The sequence below is a fragment of the Pempheris klunzingeri genome, chromosome 1 (genome assembly GCF_042242105.1).
Source record: "Pempheris klunzingeri isolate RE-2024b chromosome 1, fPemKlu1.hap1, whole genome shotgun sequence".
NCBI lineage: Eukaryota > Metazoa > Chordata > Actinopteri > Acropomatiformes > Pempheridae > Pempheris > Pempheris klunzingeri.
In genome coordinates, this window is record NC_092012.1 from 31,483,685 (window position 1) to 31,505,490 (window position 21,806).

At 41.8% G+C, this 21,806-nt stretch overlaps 1 protein-coding gene across 1 annotated transcript in view; it reads left to right on the forward strand.

Moving 5' to 3' along the window:
* dpy19l3 (dpy-19 like C-mannosyltransferase 3) overlaps positions 1–16,251 on the forward strand; it is a 51,728-nt gene extending 35,477 nt beyond the window's left edge. The window contains exons 17-19 of the mRNA XM_070847406.1: positions 6,144–6,276; positions 14,197–14,355; positions 15,653–16,251. Coding sequence (XP_070703507.1) covers positions 6,144–6,276; positions 14,197–14,355; positions 15,653–15,856 — 496 coding nt within the window. The 3' untranslated portion in view covers positions 15,857–16,251. The remainder of the gene's footprint in view (positions 1–6,143; positions 6,277–14,196; positions 14,356–15,652) is intronic.
* The last annotated feature ends 5,555 nt before the right edge of the window (positions 16,252–21,806 follow it).

Sequence of the window (21,806 nt, forward strand, 5' to 3'; positions counted from 1 at the left end):
ATGTAGCCCGTGATGGAAGGCTTCAGCCAATCACAGGTCCTTTCAGAGAGAGGGGGTGTTCCTCTGGGCTTTTCTGCACATGCAGAGTGGCTATGTTGAATGCTAACAGTTTTGCCTTCTGCCAACTGTAGGCTAACAAAGGCCTGTGGCTTCAGCTAATTCCGGTTCATATTTATGTAGCTAGCTTACATTAGAGCCGTGGATCGCAGTAGTAATTCTCATACAAGGGCCACTTTATAATGGCATTAGGATCACAGTCACGATCAAGATGACTGAGGGCTGCTACATGTGCATTATTTTGAGCACTGACAATATTTGTCTCAGTAATTGCACCTTTATCACATTTGTGGAAGGCCTTAGTATTTAAGGCTTCTGCCTTGTGGAGACAAGAGCTGCCACTGATTCTGTAATAACGTTACTGAAATAGGTCACACACTGAAAATCAGTCAGCGTTCAAATAACACATTTTGAATGACATTAATATTGCGATGTATATACTAATGCCAGCAAAACATCTTTTAACACGTACTTTACCTTTCGTACGGTAGATATTTGTACCTGGTACACACAGATTTTATGTCTTCCAGCAAAAACACAAACTGACAATATCCATCTATATACAAACCATGCTCAGCAGCGTACCGACAGATGCTGTTGGTAAAGGTTCTGTCAGGTATCATACATGCTGGTAACATGATACATAATACTGTTCCAGGGCTCCTGCTGTGATGTACTCTAAGAAGGAAAAACTACAAGACTGACCTCAGTCTCACAAGCTGTAGTCTCTGTTCTTATCTTTCTTGTAGCCTTTTTTTTTTTTTTTTCAAAGCACACAAAGCAAAACACATACTGTACACACACAGTTTCTCACAGCCAGACAGTGTAATGATAATACAGAGGATTGGACCACATCCTTTCACTGTTCTTTTGGATAGACTATTTGAAATCAATGACTCATCTCATTCTGAATTCATCTGAAGTACCAAGTTTGAAAACTGACTAATATTACACCACTTTTGTTTCAGAGATAATGTTATGGCAGTAAGAATCTGTCTGTGTAGCTGGACAGTGAGACAAAGGCACCCGAATGAAATATTACATCAGCCGAACAACAGTAACATAGCGTTAACCATTATACAAATGCATCCCATACAAACAGCCTCACAATAACCACCAGAGGTTCTCTTTCCCAGCATTTGTTTCGGTGTCTCTCTGTGGGATCTGCCCTTTTGTGTTTTCACAGAAACACTTAGAGGTACACCAGCCTGGTGACCACCAGAGTGGCTGGCAGTCATGGCGTCTGTGTCATCTGTGCGTCTTCATGTATGACTGCTGTAGTGTCACTTGTCATTAAATCACCTCTTATTGCTTCAGAGGCGAGCTCCTCTCTACCAACATCTACCAACCATTAACATATATCTGTTGTGATCCGGTCACAAATGGACAGCTCTAAGTACAGGTGTGAATGCATCCAAGATGCATTGAGGACACGTTGAGATCCGATTGGTCAGACTACATCTGGAGGTGGCCTGCCCCATATGACCACATTCTTTTCAGAGTGTATAACTTTAAGATCTGCACCTTACTGTGCATTTCGGATTATTTCTGTTGGTGTGGCAAGTCTGCCGGCTGAGCTGGAGAATCGGCATGAGTGCCAAGTGAATTTAATTCCTTAATGTCTATACTCAATGGGTCTGACACCTCATGAGTTTTATGGAACACCGAGCAAAGTTTTAATGAAACGTTAGAAATGTTTGTACAAATGATGTACACGTTTATTTGCATATAGAGCAGGAACGTGAGGTCAAATCACAAGTGATCACTGGAGATGCATTCTAATGCCAAGTGTGAGCTGAGGTGCTTAGAGATGTCCACTTGTGATTAGATCACTCAAGACATGTTAATACCAGCTTTAAACAGGGCCTTAGATGGTGATCCGACTACCTTCACCATAGGTAGTTTTCTCTATACCCCGGCCTGTCTCCAACAACCAGAGTGTATCTGCTTCTACAAGCTAGCTAATGGCACCGGGAGCCTGTGGTCACCTCACCACTGGAGCTAGTTAACCGGGATGATAAGATCATTCTTATCCTTTCTTTAGCACACCAGCTAAATGGATACAACCACCAGGCTCCTTCCTGCACTGGAGCAAGGTGATTCCAGAATCTGTCTGTGCAACTACAGAAGAGAGATCGACCAAAGCTCTCCAGAGTTTTTTTTGTATAGAGAGTTGAAAAATACACCGTGTCAAAATAGATGTTGAGGGTACTAGCCGGCCGCTTCAGACTTTAGTTCACCACAGCATCTCCCTATTTCAGTGGTCTCATTACTGCTCAGGCTCAGTGGGAGTCACACCTGGTGTTAGAGAAGGAACTACCTGCCTGGTTAAACAAAGATGTCATTTGAATAGTGCCAGACAAGCAGAGGCTTGATCGTTTCTATTCAAGGTAACTCTGGACATGTGTGTGTTTTTAAATATGTTCTTAGGAGATACAAGTGTTGTGGCTTATGCACTCAGCCTTCCACACACTTTGTTCACTCGGCTATTGATTCACATCAACCTGAAGGACGCTTATTTTTTACATCCCTATATAGCCTCCACACATGAAATATTTAGCATATGAATCAGGACATAGCATACAGAGTACAGAGGCTACAGAGTACTACGTGTTTTTATACTAAGGCATGGGAAATTCCCTTTCGATGTTAGGTTAGTGCAATTTTGTCCTTTCTGCGGGACGTAATTTTGACAAAAAGAAGGCAAATTCCTGCTGGCTTACATTTTATTCGGCTGCTATTTTCACTTGCCATGTCAGATTTTATGCTAAGCCGGCAGGCCAGCGTCCCCTATTTTGTCAGTTTCTGAAAGGTTCACAGAGACTGTTACCTGGCTCCAAGCCTATGTCATCCTCCTGGGACCCGACTGTGTCTCTGGAGGCGCTCACCTGCCATTCTTTTGAGCCACAGATATAAAAATGTTGTCTTTTATTGTGGCTTTGCTGTTGGCTTAAGCTACTGCTAAACATATGAGTGACACCCATGCTCTGTGTGTGTCCTGCTTGTATACAGTGAACCTTGTGGTGACCTTGAAGGCTAATCATGCTTTTGTCCCAAAGGTGGTCAATCTATGTTTACCGGTGGACCTGACAGCTTCTCAGCCGCCACCTTAAGGTCCTGTGGAACAGCAGCAGCAGCAAAGACTGGATGGTATTACAGTGGATGGTATTACATCGACCTACTCCAGCTTAGTCCTTCAGGTTCCAGCAGGGTTGTGGGTTTCTTCTTCCAGGGCCTTTGCATCTTCTTGTGTCCTGCTTAGGGGGTCTTTATCCATTATATCTATGCTGCAGCTAGCTGGTCGTTGCCCCTCACATTTGCAAGGTTTTCGAAATTGGATGTCACATCCCTGAGCCTTGCTCATGTACCTCATGCACCCACTTCTGTGTGAGGGGGGCTGGTAATCAGTCTTTTAGATAAGCTTGTCTGGCAATAAGGGATGCTCTGAAAGAGAACTATAGGTTACTTGCTTAACCCCCATTCTCTGAGTAGCATGAGTAAACTGGCTCCCCAGACTCCTCTCGCTGCAGGGGTGAGGTAAGAAGTGGTGTCCTTGTTTTGAATGATAAGTGATGCTGCTTCAGTCATGCATAAAGGTTGCAAAGCAGGAAAAGGAAGTGTTACCATCTTCCTGAATGCTTTTTTGTGTTAACTGCATTCATTTTCCAATACATTCCCACCTGATTGTTTTTTGCCATAGCTGTGTATGTGGGTAAAATGCTCTTAACAGCAGGATTCACTAGTCTCACTTTGAATTAAAAAAAAATAAGATCAGCAACATGTGCCGTTTGACATTGATTATTCCTGGCAGTAGAGACAGTGCAATGTGTCCGAGCATTTACTCGCTTCACCACTGTGAAACCAGGCCTTTCATGGAGCAGTCTATATCCTGTGCACACTGTGTGATTCCTCACTGTGCTTGGCCATTATTTGTCACTGTCTGATTACATTTAGACACCCTGCACTGTGTTGTAACGCATTTACTGCTTTCGCATATAAACAATCTATCTTTTATCAGAGTTTAAACTCACAGAAAAGAATAAATGACAGTACAACATAAGTAGAAATTAAAAAAAAACAAACTTTCCAAGCAGCATGTTCAGAGCAGGCTGAAACCTGGGCACTTTAACATCTGTTCACCTTCCGTTTTTGACTGTTTAACATGGATATCCAACATTGTAACAACAACATAAATGAGAAAACATCTCTATAACCACAATAAGTGAACGCCCCGTTAACATTCCATTGGTCATGTTAGCATACATGTTTTATTTGGCAGAGCACCCAGTTGTTATGTTATCATGTAACTAGCAGTTGCATGGTAACATAACTAACATACCTTGGATTTTCTGCCCACTCCCCAAATCTCTTTCTTCTCTCTGAAGCCGAGCGACAGGCACCAATGAACACTTTAAAATGCATAAACCTGTAAACAGTGACCCATACACTAAGAGAAAATACAAACAAGAGAGTGCCTGTGCAAAGTCATCATGGTGAGTCTCCTCCAGCCCCCCCGTATACTACAATTAATGTCATTATTTCATTTTTATAATGTCAGTGGGGTGCATGCCAGTGCCTTCTGGCATTTACATATGAGAACATAAACGTGAAATTAAATGTAAATCAACTCAGAGGGGGTGGAAGCTACTCACTGGGATGTTGTTAGCGATCAAATTCCAGCTCTCGCAGAGAGAGAAGACGGGCGGAAATGGAAATGACCCACTTCCACAGCGGGTCAGGAGGCCAAGACATTAACCCACACATTCACCCGAGAGCATATATGAATGTACACGTTCATATCCCATCACAGCATATGCACATGTGCGAGCGATTGCCTTTATTTCACACGTTAAACTTGGCCATTATTGTGCCACACACACATACCGCACACCCAGAACATAAACACACACATACATACATACATGAAACAGCTCCATATTCCTCTATAAGTGGACTGTAATCAGGGCATTTACACTGTATATCTATAATATACAGTGTGTGCACTGTGTGCATGTGTGTGTTTTCTGGTACTTCTAATTGGGGTGTGAAGCTCCTTCATCCTCATTATCTGTGGATTTTCATGTTCAAATCCACATTATTTCTGTAAGATGTGCAGCTGAATGTGATGCTGGATCCTTTGTGGCAGAAGTATTATCACGCTGACCTCTGTGGGTAGAATGTTTTAAATATGTTGCTTGTTTCCACACCTGATGCACCACTGCAGCGCTGTATCATTTTGTTAGTTGAAATGCTCTTCCTTTTGGACTGTAGAAAAGGGAAGAATTCAAGGCTTTCATCCATTCAGCCACCACCAGCACACTGCCCTCCTCTGTATTCAGCATGTGCTTGATTATACAGCTAGCTCCGTGACCCAGCCCTGTCTCAGCATCCCTTGTTTGGTCTTGTGGTGACAATATGAAACCTGAGTGTCAAAGTGTCCAGTATTCTTGTGTGTAGACATGGTTTAGATTAAAAATGACCCTAAGGTTAACATTGCTGGTAAGGGGGTGTGTGTTGTCATAATAGAGGCCAGTTGAGGTCGAGTTTGGTGATTAGGCAGCACACACACATTAACATGCACACACACATGCACTACTTTGTCGTATAACTTGCTGACATTTTTTGTAAGCAATGGTATCTCCATGTCTTTGTGATTCAATTTGCCTGTACAAAGGGTTTTTTTGTTTGTTTGTTTTTTTTGTATTTGGTCCTGATGTAGCTAGCTGCTGTCCTTGAAGCCACGGCCTTGGAAGAAACGTTTAAATGCCATCTGTAAGTCAGAATTATTGCAGCTACTACACAAAGCAAAGGCAAGGGGAGTGGATAACAAAACTAGAAAATAAACTAAAATAAAATTCTGCCAAACTTTTTGACGTCTAGATGCACCTGTGAATACCTTCCAGACTTTTTCATCTCCTTCATTGATCTTTTTTTCTTTTTTTCGCTCTTCTCTCTTCTCTCACCCACAAACCTTGAAAACATACTGTTGCTCATCAAAAGCTTTGTAAAGATATATATATATATATATATATATCTATATATGTATTGCAGTGAATGACATGTCCTCTCTCCTTGTTTGTCCACAGCACAAAGACCCCTGTGCGGGCTGTATTTGCAGGCAGCATGCAGCTGCTGGCTGGCATCAAGCTGTGCACAGGCAGAGTTCTCACCAACCACCCCCATTATGAAGATAAAGACCTGCGGGAGAGGACACGACAGGTACTGGGGGCTGCACTATACTGTTAAAAATACACAGGTGTGGGGAAACTACCAGAGGGGCTGTAAGATAACACAAATACATTTCAACTTTGAAGTAAATAGATGGTGAGTCATGTTGATATGAATGCCAATTAGCACCATACAGCGTGTGGTAGTAATTACTGTGCTTTCGGACCGAATGTGGGGCGCCATGGTTGCATACAAAGCTAATAGAGAAATGCAATTTGACGTGTGGTGAACATTCACTTCATTTTCTGTCTGATAAACACCTTTAGGCTTGAAAATCACTGTTTATACTTGCATTATTAAGCAGGAAATATAAACACATTTCGCTCTGTGGTGCTCAGTCCATCTGATGCTACTTGTCCATTTGTCCATCTAAATTGACTGGAGATTCAAATATGGGAGTGGATATGTGGTGGGGGGAGTAATAGTGGGAAGGTTGAGTTTAAAATTATAGAGTGTTCATATGTAATGGAAGAGTATAACAGGTATACTAGGCCAAGAGTATCACTGAAGGAGTGTGTGGGTACTGGTACAATTTATGGAGATGGGTTCAACTTTCCACCATAAGTTTGTTAAATGGCCACAATGGAGTCAGTTTTGAAGTTTGAGTCATCTGACAGTAAACTTTGCTCAACTGCTTTCATTGCTCAACTGTGATTTAGCTCGGTCTCTCGAACGCAATGAATTAACTTGCTATTACTGACGAGAATGAGAAGTTCTTCTGCACTGGGTCGATGGCGATGATCGTTTGACATTGTAAGCATGATGCAGAAGCAGTAGCACACAGGACAAAGTAATGACCTCCAACCAACACGATTGTATGCTGTGACATTATTTGGGTATTTATGTGATTCTGTGTATTCTCTAAATTGTAATTTGTATTTGGTAATACGAATGAAGAGGAATCTTTGTAGGATTTTACACTGAATTAGTGTAAGATCAAAATCAAATAAAGGAAAACCAGATGAAGCCAGGCTGGATCCAGAGAAATGGTGATGAAATATGATGTGTTTTTAACCTGAGGCTGTGCCTAAGAGGAGTAGGGGGTGAAAATGGTATACCAAGGTGTTTGCTGTCCTGCCACCAAGAGGCAAGAGCGGTGTTCATTGTTGGGTTTGTTGATAAATGGTAGACTTTTCAGTAACAGATATGACTTCTATGGGTTCTTTTTTTCCTGTAGAACGGTGTAAAGACTTTGTCTAGTTTGTTGAACCACTGTTCATTGTGCTGTGGAAACTAGTGCCTTAATGAAGGAGGATTTTTGAGATTTTCGAACTGACAGTTTCAGTTGAAGTGCAGCCAATGAGTAAGAGTGGTATTTTGTGTCATCATGCTAGATCCTCTTGAAAGGGTCGTCAGAAATGGTGTGAAGCCATACTTCAGAGAGTTTGTAGAATCTACTCATCAGATTAGGGACTGCGCACAGGGAGTCTTTCGTATTGTCAGGTATAACAGTATATTCTAGGCACATGGGCTAATTTTGTATTCTACTATTGTGGTCCAGCCAAACCAAGCCTGTCAAAAGCCTTTCTCTACATCCAACTTTAAAAAGGCTGATAGATTGAATTCACCTTGGCATGGTGCATCACAGCTGCCTCTGTGCATTTCCCTCAATAAAGCCAGTCTGCTCAGGATGAAGCAGTGATGGATTAGTCTTATGATTTTTATATATGTGTCGATCAATGACAGAAAACAATGTCGTCTTTAATGTCATCAGAGTTGGGTAGTTGATAGTTACATTTATTCTGTTACAAGCACTTTGTTGTTCATAATTTGTTTGAGTAAATTGTATTTGTTCAAGTAGTTTTAATACAGCATACTGCTTACTTTTACTATGAACAATATTACATTTTATTAAATTTGGTTTCATTCATCGCACTACTTTTATTTATTTATTGTTTCATGCACATTGCCATGTGAGGCTGGTGGTCTGCTGATTCCAGGTCTGCTGGCAACATGTGAAGGACGTAAACATGTCTTCACTTACTGGTGTGATCAATAGAGTATAATATTTGTGCTGACAGAGAAATAATATTGTCCTGGTGTAGCAGATTATCTGATAGGGAAATGTTATAACAAACTGACCATATATGCAGGTGTATGTTTACCTGTTTACCTCTACCCGAGGAGAATCACCTGTGGTCGACATGTCCGTTATATCCACATAAAATAAAAGGGGGTAGAAAGCTAGAAATGTTCCAGTACCTTTTCTTTTTTCTTTTTTCTTTTTTATTTTGTGCATTAAGTAATTTGCTAATCAAGTTCTTTTTTTCAGAACATACTTCTGAAGTGCTCTGGAGTGTATAATTTGACATAGAGGGCACTAAAAATTGAATCTATTGTACGGTTTCCTGTTGGGTCTGCAATATATGTAAGTTTTTTGGTTTTTTTTCCCCAAGCACAAAGAGTTGTGTTTTGTTGTTCAGGAGGCTGTTCAGAGTCCCGAGAGTATAATTGTTCCAATCGCTTAACCTCCTTCTCCAGCGTTTCTTGTCCGTGTTTCTTTTACGAGATAATTCATATTGCAGCTTTAGCGGTTTCCCATAAAATACAAGCTGATGTTTGGGGGGTGCTGTTAGAAAGAAGGACGTCCATTATTGTTGAGGACGGTCAATAAAAGTCTTGTCTTGCATTATCAAAGCACCATCCGCGAGGGTGATCTGGGTTACTATCTGCTGTTAGACTAATACTTGCAGGTGCACAGTCTGAGGATTTCGTACTGTGGATTGTTGAGTCAGTGATTTTATGTAGAGTAGAATCGATGTTTCATCAAGTACTTCATTCACAGCTCATGGAGCCATGGGGTGAGATAGGAGTCCATGTAGAAAGACTTTCTGATGTACAGCTTGTCACCAGTGAAACTCCCCTCAGTGTCCTATTTTAGAAACAAGATTTTCTGCTCCTACAGAATTGAAGAGGAAAACTAGTGATTTACTCTTAATTGCTTTCCTGCAAGTCTTTTTCCAAAATTGCCGACACATTCTTGCTCTATGGTTTGTTTGAATGTAGTTATGATTGGGCAAAATCAAGCAGATTACCGTCCACTGCGTCCACTGCAGTGGACAGTGGACGGAGCTCCTTCAGACTTCATTACATTTTTAATCTGTCATTTCAACAGTATTTACTGAAGTAGGATACTTTTAACATTTAACTGACACATTGAACTCATATGGAAAACAAATGACCATAAATAGACTGAGTGAGTGACTGAGACCACTTGTTTCACATCTATCCTCCTCTCTCTCAGTAGCTCCTCTATTGCTGCATATACATCCTCTCCTCTTGTGTGTGTGTGTGTGTGTGTGTGTGTGTCAAGCTGGGCATTATCACTTATATCTCATCAGTAGCTGAGGATATGCACACTCTGACCAGCTGCATCAAGCTGTGCCAGCGCATCATCTGTTAATATATGTGATTTTCTGGTTGCTGTGGAAGCTGACATTGGGATTTCCTTGATTTATTTATTTTTTTTCTTTTCTTTTTTTTTCAGTTTGTTTTTCTTTTTTTTTTACCTTAAAGTAACGGCCGTGCTTTGTCTCATAGTGGCGCATCACATTGCCGCTTTTGATTAATGCCACGCTTTCAGAACATATGAGACACACTGGTTTAGGACTGGCTGCGGGAAGAATGAGCATATATTGGTCCATCCATTCATCTTTATACGCTCAGTTTTCTGCATCTACTTAACTTATTTTGGAGCAAGCCATGCCGTCATCTCTCTCACTTCTCTCTGCTCTGTTGTTCTTTTTAGCAAACTGTCTATGCTCAGTGAACAATCGATTTGATTGCCTGACTTGAGTGAAGCTATTACCGCATTGAGTGGATTAAATGCACCCGCGGTGCCTCCATTAGGAAAAAAAAACAGTGCTCTGTGAAGATTATCATCTCATCTCATTAATTTATTAGTAATTGGTCATAGGTCCAGACTGATACGTCACTGGATCCAAGTGTGGACCAATGTCAGCCGTTTGATGATGCAGGTTACAGGAGGTGTGTGTTTGGATTTCAGCTGGCAAAACTTTATACCAAGTACCAAGTCTGTATTTTGATCTTGCTAACATATAGATACATCATTGGAAAGTGCCCAAATGATGAAAATTAGGATTAATTGTATTAATTATATATATCTGTACATAGCAGACAAAGAAAGGTAAGGCAATATTTTTCCAATACCACACAGGCCTAGAACTAACCTTAGTTTAATAAACTAGCCAGCTATAACTTGTTTTCAGACTTTATACCTGCAGGTCACAGTTGTCATTTCAGCAGGCAAAATCAAAGGTGACGGCTAGAAATAAGAACCCTGCCTTTGTGTCCCTCTGCTGAAATTTACTGCCATTAATATTGTAAACTGTGTAGTGCAGTGTGAGAACAGGAGGAGCGCAGCAGTTGGTTACAAAGCTTCTGCTAGAAGCCAAACAGAAAATAAAATATGAGTATATAATAAAAAGATGTTTATAGTTATGGAGCGTTATCGGAGTGGAAGCTGCACCTCAGTATCGACATTTATAATGTGGCAGGGATCTGGTTTTTGGTTCATTTTGGCCACTGGAGTGGTGTCTCTATCTTCTGTTCTCAAGTATTCAATGGAGTCTCCTAACTGACGAATGATGTGTGACAGCACTGACTGCCAAAGTTGCCCTTCCTCTTTTTTTTTCTTCCTCCAGACCTTCTCCTTCCTGCTCCCGCTTTCATATCCATGGTGTCAGTGAAACTCTGAGAAACCACAAATTTTCACTCAAGTTGAAACATTTTCAAGTCCAGCAGATGTTCTCTGTCTGCACCCAAAACTTGAGGTGCCCAGTGCGAATTTTCTTTTTTCTGTCTGTATTTCGTACTTCTATCGACGTTGCTGCAACAATCTTCGTCGCCTCAGTGACAATAACCGTGTTTAAAGGCACTTTTTGATGGTTTTTCTTTGGTTTGCCGTTTTATTGTAGTTATGTACAACCTTTACATATCATTTTGATTCTGGAATCAGTTTGAGGTTTTCTGCCTTTCTTCAGAACGTGCTGTTGCTACGACAGCCTCTTTACCTCACAGAGAGGTCTGTGTTGTGCGACTGCAGCTGAAGCCATGTTGTCTCAGCCACCCATCTCACTCAGCTCTATGCTAATGTCTTGCGTGAGAGACCACGGAATTGTCTGTAGATGGGGTCCAGTGCCCTGCACTGACTGTGTGAATGAATATGGGATCGGAAGATGCACTGAGTACAATGAGCATCCATTAAGTCAGACTGAATAGTAACGTAGGAAAATGGAGCCTACAAATGCTGCGCTCCTGTAAAAGACAGATGAATGGTGGTGCTTAGTGAATCTCAGTAATGTACGAGAGACCCATTGTAGAAGGGCACTGTTTTCTATTAATGTGGATGCAAAAGGTTTTCACTGTCATAAATGAAGGAAACCATGTTACCAACCAAGCTGGGTAAATGAAATGTTCCATCACATTCTGTTTATTTTACAAATTAAATGATTTGTTAAATGGCGTAAAAAAAATGTTTTTTAAAACTCGCTCTCTTTGTTTCTGAGAATCCTTGGCTTCGTGTCTACGTTGGGTTTCTCTTCCCTTTCACATTCATGCGCCTGTTGTTGTTACGTGTCCAGCCAATAACTAGTAAATTACTGTCACTCTGATACTGACTGGATTAGAAGAAATCCAAATACAAAATCTGACTGATCACTCAAAGCGAAAACATGCTCTAAACACAACTACATACGACTGATGAAAAGAACTGTGGCAAATTAGCCTAACTATTTGCTTCTGCGTCTGCATACTGTGTGTCGTCCTCACAATGAGCATGAAGTAATGTGTGGGTCATCTCTTGGGTTGCTGAGTCTATGTTTTGCCTCCCAGCGGGAAGGCAGCCATGCTGAGCCGCTGGCGAGGCCTGAGCGTAGTGTGGAGCTCATTAATGATCCACGACACTCATGCAGACCTTCTGGGCCCTGCGTGTGTGTGTATGTGTGTGTGTGTGTGTGTGGTATTGAGGAGGAAAACTGTGTTAATGCATTTTCAGACATTTGTAAGAAACTTAATGATGTTTCCACTTCTTTTCTGGCCTTAATTTGTGTGTCACTACAAAAAGAAAATTCAATAGTGGACAAAGATTTCAGTTAATCTTATAACCTACTATATGTGCTTTTTTCCCATCCTTTCTGAATTAGTTCACATACCCAGCAGGCATGAATTGGTAGACAGTAAAGATCCACCCTTCCTCCATAAATCTCTGGGTACAGGCTTCAGCCAAACAGAAAAAGTGGCATGTGTTTTGTCCTGAAAATCTAAGAACATAGTATACACTGCTCACAAAAAGTTAGGGATATTCAACTTTCAGGTGAAATATATGGAAAATGTAAAAAGTGAATGCTACAGTGATATTATATCATGAAAGTAGGGCATTTAAGTAGAAGCATGCAATGGTCATTTTATTCATCTTAAACAATTTATTTGAAGAAAATCTAATAACAGTGGTAGGTATACCACAACAAAACATTTTCAGTGTCTCAATAAATTGGGATGTGACCAAAGGACGTCCACTCCTCTCCTTTCTGTGACTCTTCCAGTCTCTGTATCACTGTTCCAACCTCCTGATGACACTCTGTGACCCTCTAAGCTCAGTGAACACCTCCGTCTGAGGACTTCCTGTTTGAAGCCTCCAGTGTTGAGGTGCTGCTGATCAACTGTTAGGTGTCGTCTTGGTCTCATGATGTCAGAATGTGAACAGCAGGATGAGGAGGACTGTTTAAATACCAATTCTAACTGAAGCAGGAAATGTAGTTTAGAGAAGGTCACATTAAGTTCACCTGGAAAGTTTAGAATGCATTTTAGGTTCATCCTGAAATTTCACCTGAAAGCTGAATATCCCTAACTTTTTGTGAGTAGTGTATGTCTGTTTTAAGGATGATACTGGTGTTATTCTGTATGTTTTTTTCTTTCCATCACAAACCCCATAAAAAGACCAAAACAGTGATGTGTTGATCCGTCTCTCTTTTTATAACTTCTTGTCATTTGTGTAAAAAAAAACATTTCAGGTTGCACAATTTCCTGAAACAGTTCATCACTGCAGTTTTCAGCAAACGTCACTAAAGAAGGAGTAAATAGTGCAGGGACTGGTGGTGGATGAATATGCATGGTAATATGCGGTTGGTAGCACTGGGCTCAAAGCGCCTCTGTGACTGTAGACTTTTAGTCTTGTTGTCAGCTTAGATTTATAGATGAAGTCAGTGAACACAGTGGATTCTGTCACGTCTCGACTAGAAGTTTTAAACTGTGATCCACAGTGAACTGACGAACCCATTAGAATCTACTCTCCTTCACAAGTTACCGTGTCCAAAATCACTCCCTGGTTAACTCATTCACTTCTCTCTGTGTAATAGACACTCAGTAGTTCAGAGTTCAGATATTTAAATAAATAGGAAATAGTCACAGCCAAGGCCTCCACTTCACATTAATGTTCCACCTGTCGTTTAAACCAAATCCCATATAAGTACCCTGATAAACATCTGTAAACATTTCAAGTTTCATAATTTCTCCATTTAATTCTGTTGTTGTGAAATTGGTCAAAGGTTTTATTACATCTGCTGCAAATAAAAGATGAACTCTAACAGATTCCACAAAACTGAGATGTTTAACACTTGTCTTTGTTCTCCCTCTGATTTAGTTTCACGCATAATTGTTTTCATTCAGATCTTTCAGTAAACATGCTATAATTGAATCCAATCCAACTTTCATCAAAACTGTAATTCAGAGAACAAATGTGCCTGCTAATTGTGTTTCTGGAGAGAAGTCCCCCCCCCCCCCCCTCCAACAATATTGGTGTTAAATTGCAAAGCCAGATGATCTTTAGGCAAAAGTGCGATCAGAAATCTAAATAAATCCACTTCCATTCTGCGTGTGTGTGATTGTGAGCAGGTGTATCAGGTGTACGCTCGCCGCTCCCCAGAGGAAGTCAGTGACATCCTGAGGGCCGTGGGGGCCGACTACGTGGTGCTGGAAAACAGCATCTGTTACGAGCGGAGGCACAGGCGAGGCTGCAGACTGAGGGACCTGCTCGACCTGGCCAACGGACACGTGGGTGGCATTTATTTAATGTGACTCATCATGATGGAGTGTGTGTGTGTGTGTGTGTGTGTGTGTTTGTGTTTGTGTGGCCGCATGTGCCATCCCCTCTGCCAACTTCTGTGACTGGGTGAAAGCTCTCAGCCTCCGCAAAGATCAATAGTCTCACTCCTCATCTGTGCGTCACTGTCTCTCACTCTCCTGCTGTCGCTCTCCCTTTCATTCCCCCCACCCCCTCCCATCGTCGCTCGTCCATCTCTCCTTATTTTGATGTTGGATGTGGCGCGTTGGCTATTTGGATTACCAGAGGCAAGACGAGCTTCAGTCTGGCTGTCTGGCTCAGTGTGGTGTAAGACACATGAAACACAGAGTCACGGAGTGTCTGTGTTTGTGACGGCCTAAATGTCACACGGCATACACAGCATCTGACATCTAGACAGCTTTATTGAAGGAACTCTGGGTTTACATCTGTCCATTTCTTTCGTACTTTCTTTTTTCCTGCTTTGTTTTCTTCGTTCTTGTCTTCCTGTCTCTCATGTCGTCTTTTTCTGTCTTCTTTTTTCTTTGTTTTCTTTGCTTTCATTCTGTAACCTTGAGTTCTGATTATTTACTCCTTACAAACCGTGAGTTATGTGGCATTAATGCAGGGAATAGTATGTTGAAGCAGATTCAACAGTAGAAAATCAATATTAGCAACAAGTATCCCCGGACAAGGCACGGGGATTTGATCCGTGACCTGGAAACATGAGCAAACAACCCCAAACAGATTTTGATTCAAAGGTTGCTTAACTATGATCGGTGCATAGAAATATGTCACAGCACCTTTTTCCAGCTGAGTCAAGCTTCAAAATAGTGAAAACATAACCAACACTTTGGCAGAAAACAAAAAGATTTTCCTTTAATACTGATGATGATGAGCATAATTTTTTAGGTCCTTGTCGCACTGATGGACTAGAATCTGTTTGGACTCTATAGTACCATATGTATCATTTTTTTTTTTTTTTTTTTAATCTTGCTCACCAGTTCCAAGAAAAGCAATCAACCCAGCATCTGAGAGTGTAGCTCAGCTCCTGGGCTCCTCCTTTACGTGGAATCTAGGGGCATTTACTGTTGAAATAATGTGCTAAGTGAAATAAGAGCCTGTGAGCAGCAGCTGATCACACCGTTGCTGGTGTTTATTTATCATTTAGCAACCGTCTCTCAAATGTGTCAATGATGTAATGATTAACTCTTCCTCTGTAAGAATATACGTTAGTGTAAACCAACTGTCTGTCTTGTTGCTTTAATGGTTCATTCTCTGCGCCATCAGATCATGGACGGCCCGGGAGAGAACGACCCAGACCTCGTCCCCGCCTCCCACCCACGATTTTGCGAGGCCATCAAGTCAGACACCGCGGCTTACACCGCTCTGTTCACCAGAACATTCCAGAACAAAACCTTCCACGTGTACCGGGTCAAGAAGAAACGAAAGAAAAGCGGCAAGAGCTCATCAGAGCCCAGCGCGACTCAGTAGCAGGAGCAGGGCTGCAAGTAAAACCCCATCAGAGGCCAGAGGGGAGAGAGACGGTGGAGAAGAAGAGATAAAAGCGCTGAATCCTCGCTGTTCCTCCATCTCCTCTCTGCACTGTGCCCAGCTGTGATCATGCCCATTATTTTTTTAACACATAGCTCTGTGAACTGTGGTGCTGGAGCAGTGGGCCGATTCAAGCTCGGGGCAGCATTGTTTTAGTTAGTGGGGTGTGGAAGCACCCATAGGAGTCCTGCTTTGGGCTGTTTTGTCTCCACCTGCCCTCACCGCCTTCCTCCCAGCTCTCACTGGTGCAGATGAACGGGCACAAAAACAACTATTAGACCTCTAAGCAGGGTCTAGAACCTCATAAGAAGTTACTAATAATTTAGTTTCATTTGAATTAGTCAGTGTCATTTCTTCACAGCATCGTGAAATGAACAAAAATACTAGTCTTTGCTACGTGTTAATACTTAGAGTCATTGCTTTCTCTTTCACACAGAGTAGGTTTGGGTTTCTACAGCATTTATCGGATCAACATCAATTCAGTTTTGCTTTTAATACATTAAAGCAATAAAAGACAAATAACTTTCACTAAAAAGTCAAACTCAAAGGCTAACACTGAAATAGTTAATGCTACATGTACGCTACATCACACATTTGCTGTTAGCTCTTCTTTGCAAGTGCAAATAAGAGGAGAAAATAAAAGATTTGTTCAAATATTTGTTCAGCTTAACAAATCTGGGGATTTGAACTGACTTGGAACCCGATGCAAAATGGAGCTGGCTATTGGAACCCAACCCTAATGTCATTCATTTTGGACAGTGCCAGCTGCCACTGCAGGGTTTAAAAGGTACATGTAGTAGACATTGAATAATCTAATAGTAAACTAAACTAAATCAGACTGTGATAAACACGTGCACACTGCCAGTTTTGATTGTGCCACATTTGAAGACAGATGTGCAGCATCGACTCCTGTTTCATTACTGTTTGCGAAGCAGTTTGATGGAGGAGGTTACTTTAAAGTGGAAGGTGCCAAACAGATAATGCACTACGATAGCATCCTCCACTTTGGACTCTGTAGCTTTCAATTCAGCCAAAGGTCAACACCATCAAGACCGTACGCCAGTGGAGATGAAGCTGAACATTTCACACAGATTAATTTCACCCCTGCAAGTGAAGCAGTTCCATTGATATGAACTGATTTCGCCCCCCAAATTCCTGCTGTGACTGGGCCTTTATGCCGTCATCCCCCAGCAACTCAAGGACTTCTTGTTTGGGTTCATTTAAAAGTATCAACATTCACTCCTGAACTTGGAAATAGCAGTGTGTCTACACAATGCTAACTCAAGGTCCTCTTGCTTGATTTTTGCAGAACGTTTGATCATATCACACACTGGAAGTGCTATATGGATGAGGAAGATCAGTCTCCATCCATGAAGACAGTGTGGTATGATTGAAAGCTCCAGCGAAAGATTGTGGAACTGGAGTTAGCATTGGGTTGTCCATGGTATTTCCACGGTCACAAATAAACTTAGATTCTTACTCTTCAGTAGTATTTTCTGATGTGGACCTTTTTATATAACCCTTCATTGTGTGGTAGTGTCCTGTGTGTACTGTAGGTATATTTTCACCCAGTTGAATTTACAGAGACGGTCACAGTAGGAGAAAGGTGGCGGGGTGGAGGCTAATCTGCTGTGGGGAGAAAGCCACGTTGAATAAGTTTGACCATTAGCTCGACTCAGGCTGGACTCAGATCAGCTTCGGCTCCAGATTGATGGATGTTATCAATTTGCCCTGCAAATAAAAACTAATAATTTTGTTAGTTTTGCTTCCCAGCCGGGTTCCAGGCGGGTTCCACTGGTGCTTAAATGTGTTTTTGCTGTAAAACTGAGGTCAAAGCTGGTACCAAGTGATATTTGTGACAGCACTGTTGTTGTGATTGCCGTCGGCTCTGTGATTCTCATCAGCAGCAGCCTCAACCTTTTTTTTTTCCACGCTCTCCTCTCTCTCTCTCACGCACGCAACCACAGACACACACATGAATAATGTAAGTGGCGAGGAAATTGCAGCAGGCTGACAACGATGCTGATTCCCCGCCGTAATCCAAAATAGTTTGTGAGCGGGAGGTGGGGAGTGGGGAGGCAACACTTGCATATCAAACTGAGGCTTTGTGGTAAGGAGAAAAAAAAAAAAAATAGGGGTGAGGAGGGGGGGGGGGGGGGAGAAAAGGCTCATGTTTAAACAGAAGCAGAGGAGAGATGAGAGCGCATCAAAACATGGATTCACAATAATCTGAACCCCTTTTTTCTTTGGGACCAAAGGGAAAGCTGAAGAGAGAGGAGGAGGTGATTGAAGGCTGGAGCTGTGTCGGTAATTATGGGTTGGCCAGTCAGAGTTGCCTGCTACAACGAGCCGTTGTGTTGGTACGACACACACACACACACACACACACACACGCACACGCTTTTCCCCCTCACTCCCTCATCTCAGTCTGCCTATATTTGTACACTTGTTAATAAGGACCTCTGTCTTTGATAATCCACACACTCGCAGATGCATGAACACTCCTGCGCACAGTTGTTGTGGGGCTTTTGAAAACATGTTCGTTAACCGCACGGCCTCATTGCAACGCATACCAATCGGATCAGTGTGGAACAGCACCACTTGTTCCTCGCCCCCTCCTTCTTTCATATTGGATGTTTAATTTAAGAGATGTCTGATTGCTTTATTTGAGAGCGAAGTGATTCCATTATGTTTGCCTAATAAGAGTGTACTAATGTAATATTTTTTTTCGGCATTCTTAATTTCCATACATATTGGGATTAGAGGTTCATTCGGAGGCACGCCGTCTGCCTATGCTTTTCTTAATGAAAGGCAGAAGAAACGAAGGAAGCCATTAACTTGTGCAGAATCCAGCTCAACACTCCATTTAGGCTTGTTTTTAAACAACTAGATGATGTTTTCCGAAACTGATGTGGCCATTTGGATTCATATTTTTGCTTGAGAAATGAATAGTTTCAATAGAGAGGGAGACGGAGACTTTTCCTTTGCCGTAAACCAGACTAAAGTCCAAATTCACACCTGTATTTTTAGCTTTTGACACTACTGAACGCTCCTCATGCAGAATTTATTATTTAATTAGCCCTACTTAAGACAGGCGGCTTTGTGCAACAGATGAATTTATATGTCTATCTGAAGCCAGCTGAGCTGATGGATCGAGGCAAACAGACATAACTCTCAGACTCCACTCAGATTCATCCCAAAGGGGTTAGATGGGGTTGAGGTCCAGGCCTGGAGATTAAAAGGATGCAGTGTGTGTGTTTTGGCCATGAAGTGTATGTACTGTATCATTACACTTTGCTGTTTTTATGGTTGTCAGTCCCAATGTCATTTGGCTCTTGCTGGCCTTGTTTGGTGGTCTGTCGGCTCTCAAGGGGAAAAAACAAACTTAGACTTTATCGTTAATTTAACTGTAAGATCATTTGTATTCATGCTAAACTGTGGTTATGGTGCATGTTCCAGTCTTAGACAAATGTCATGTAAATAGTTTGAAACTATTCGCAACTGCGAACTATCCACGGGGGTCTAAATAAAATGTACGATGAAGGAACATTACATACTCTACATGCAGTGGTTCTTCAGAAGTGATTGAAAGGAGGTCATGGTACGTCTTGATTGGCTGACATAGAGGCCATACTGCACACTGAGGTAAACACAGGGAGCTGATGCACCTTAAAGGCTGCAATATTGCTGAACAGCAACTTGTGACCCTGAACATCGTCTTCAGCACATGTACTGTTCCAAATGCAGTTTCGCGTAAAAGAAATGTGTCAATAGTTGAAACTATGTCTTCTGTGTTTATTTGAAAGAGGACTATTGTGTAATGTGTCACTGCCATTAGTTATTTTCTCCATTTTGCTCTGCTTTTCTTTTCCTCCGAGTCCACGGACACGCGTTGTGCAGCTGTGTTTTCTACTGCAAGACATTTTTATTCATATCAGAAATCTTACAGACTAGTAAATGTTTATTCTGAAGTTGAAATTGTTCTCCTAGTATGTTGTTGCTGGAAGGGATATGTGTTACCTAAGTCGAGTTGAAATAGTTTCCAATGCCGGTGTTTGATATTAGACACATCCATGTCACATCCAAAAATTTATGATCAATAAATTGTTTTGCAAACAATGCAATCATCTTGTTGGACGTAATGTACGGCCAGAACCTTCATTATTTTTTCTCCACTTCTTTCTTTGGTTCCTTTATTCAGATGCAGTCACGATTCAGCAGTCACTGGTGCAAATAAATGAATTTATTGAGAAAAAAAATCAAAGCAAATACAAAACACTTACATAACTGTCCAAAGCTCATCACCATCATGATGATAAAAAAGATATGTTTGGTTTTTTTTTTTTCTCTGAAGCTGCACATGTTAAACCTATGGTGCTTTTCTTGACAGAAAGCAACAATTGTAATCAATCTATCTCTGTATTTACAAATGAGGTAAAAACATTAACTGTTCACAACATGTCTGTACCCAGAACACAACATTTAAGAAGCCATTATATGGTACAAATGAATGGTGGGAAGTGAGTCGCTGCTCCTCACAGCTGCACAAAAAGAAGTGAAGCATAAAGCGTCTTCATCCTTCATCACTCAGGCTCAGGCTCGGCCTAGGAATAAAAAACAAGCATCCCTTTCTAGGAAATCCCCCACTGTCTATTAAAAAAAAAAAAGGAAAAAAAGCCTGTGTGTCTTACTTTCAGGCAAAATCCCACACCATACTGCACCCTCACCTGATCGCCAAGTCTCTTATTTTTAAAACCGCATTGTTGCCTCTGCTTTTCAGAGAATAGCATGTTTCTGGAAAGCTTCAGTCTGGGAATCGACTCCTCTGTCGTCTTTTTTTTGAAAGTACCCGCAATCCTTTGGTTTTTCCCAGCATGACAGCAAGCCATCAGCTCCTATTAGGATTAGCGGCCTGACGTGTTTTCACACACTCCTACCCTTTAACTGCTCACCGCCGACAGGCTCAGCTCTGCCGGCATGAAGGCGAATAAAAACGAGCATGATGAGAGCGCCGCTGCTACTTCCAGCAGAATACAGCGCCTGAAATGCCAGGTGGAAGCCAGGCTGGCTTTTTCTGGGATTTCAGAAAGAGGGAGGTGAGGGTGACATGACTTTTTGTATTTATGCCATTTGCTGTGCAACAAACCGTTCCTGCAGAAAACTATTACTCCCTGCACCCCCCACTTTCTCTATAGCTCCCCAAGGAGCTACTGAGCTCCATGGAGCCCTGGTGGCACATTTCACCACAGAGCCAGGCACTTGATAAGATGGTTCCTCTCTGCCTCCCTTCCCCATTTGCTCTCTGATTCAACCCTGTAATTATCTCTCACCAAAGGTGAAAAGAGTCGGTTCTTTTCAGAGTTGGCGCTCCTCTTCCCCTTCGCTGCGTTTTATTGTTCTACACCTTTTCATTCTTTCTAGACAAACTGTTCGCACAGGTTCCACAACAGCAGGGAGTCTTTTTTTATATAGGGGAAAAAAGATCCATCAACCTGATGTGACAAGGAAGCCAAATAAAAGGAACACTTGCCACTGCACTGACAACTCAGCTAGGATAATAACTGCAGAGTTATTATTTCCTTGCAATTTTCTGTCAGTCCATTTTCCCATAGTCACAATTATTGCACTGCTTCAGCCAACAGTGCGCAGTAATTTAGCAAGGGGCTAATAGATAAACGTGCGTGAACTGCGTGCGACACAGGAACCACAGCTCAGAACTATATGAGTAATCATTATAAATGTCCTTCCTCCTCCTCTTTGTGTTTGTATTTATTGAATAGTCACCTTGGAAAGCCGGTTGACATCGTTGGTATTCTACAGAGCAATCGTCTGTTAAAATAGGCTCTCGCACCCGCCACATTTGGTATGCCTGAGGAAGAGCGTACACGGA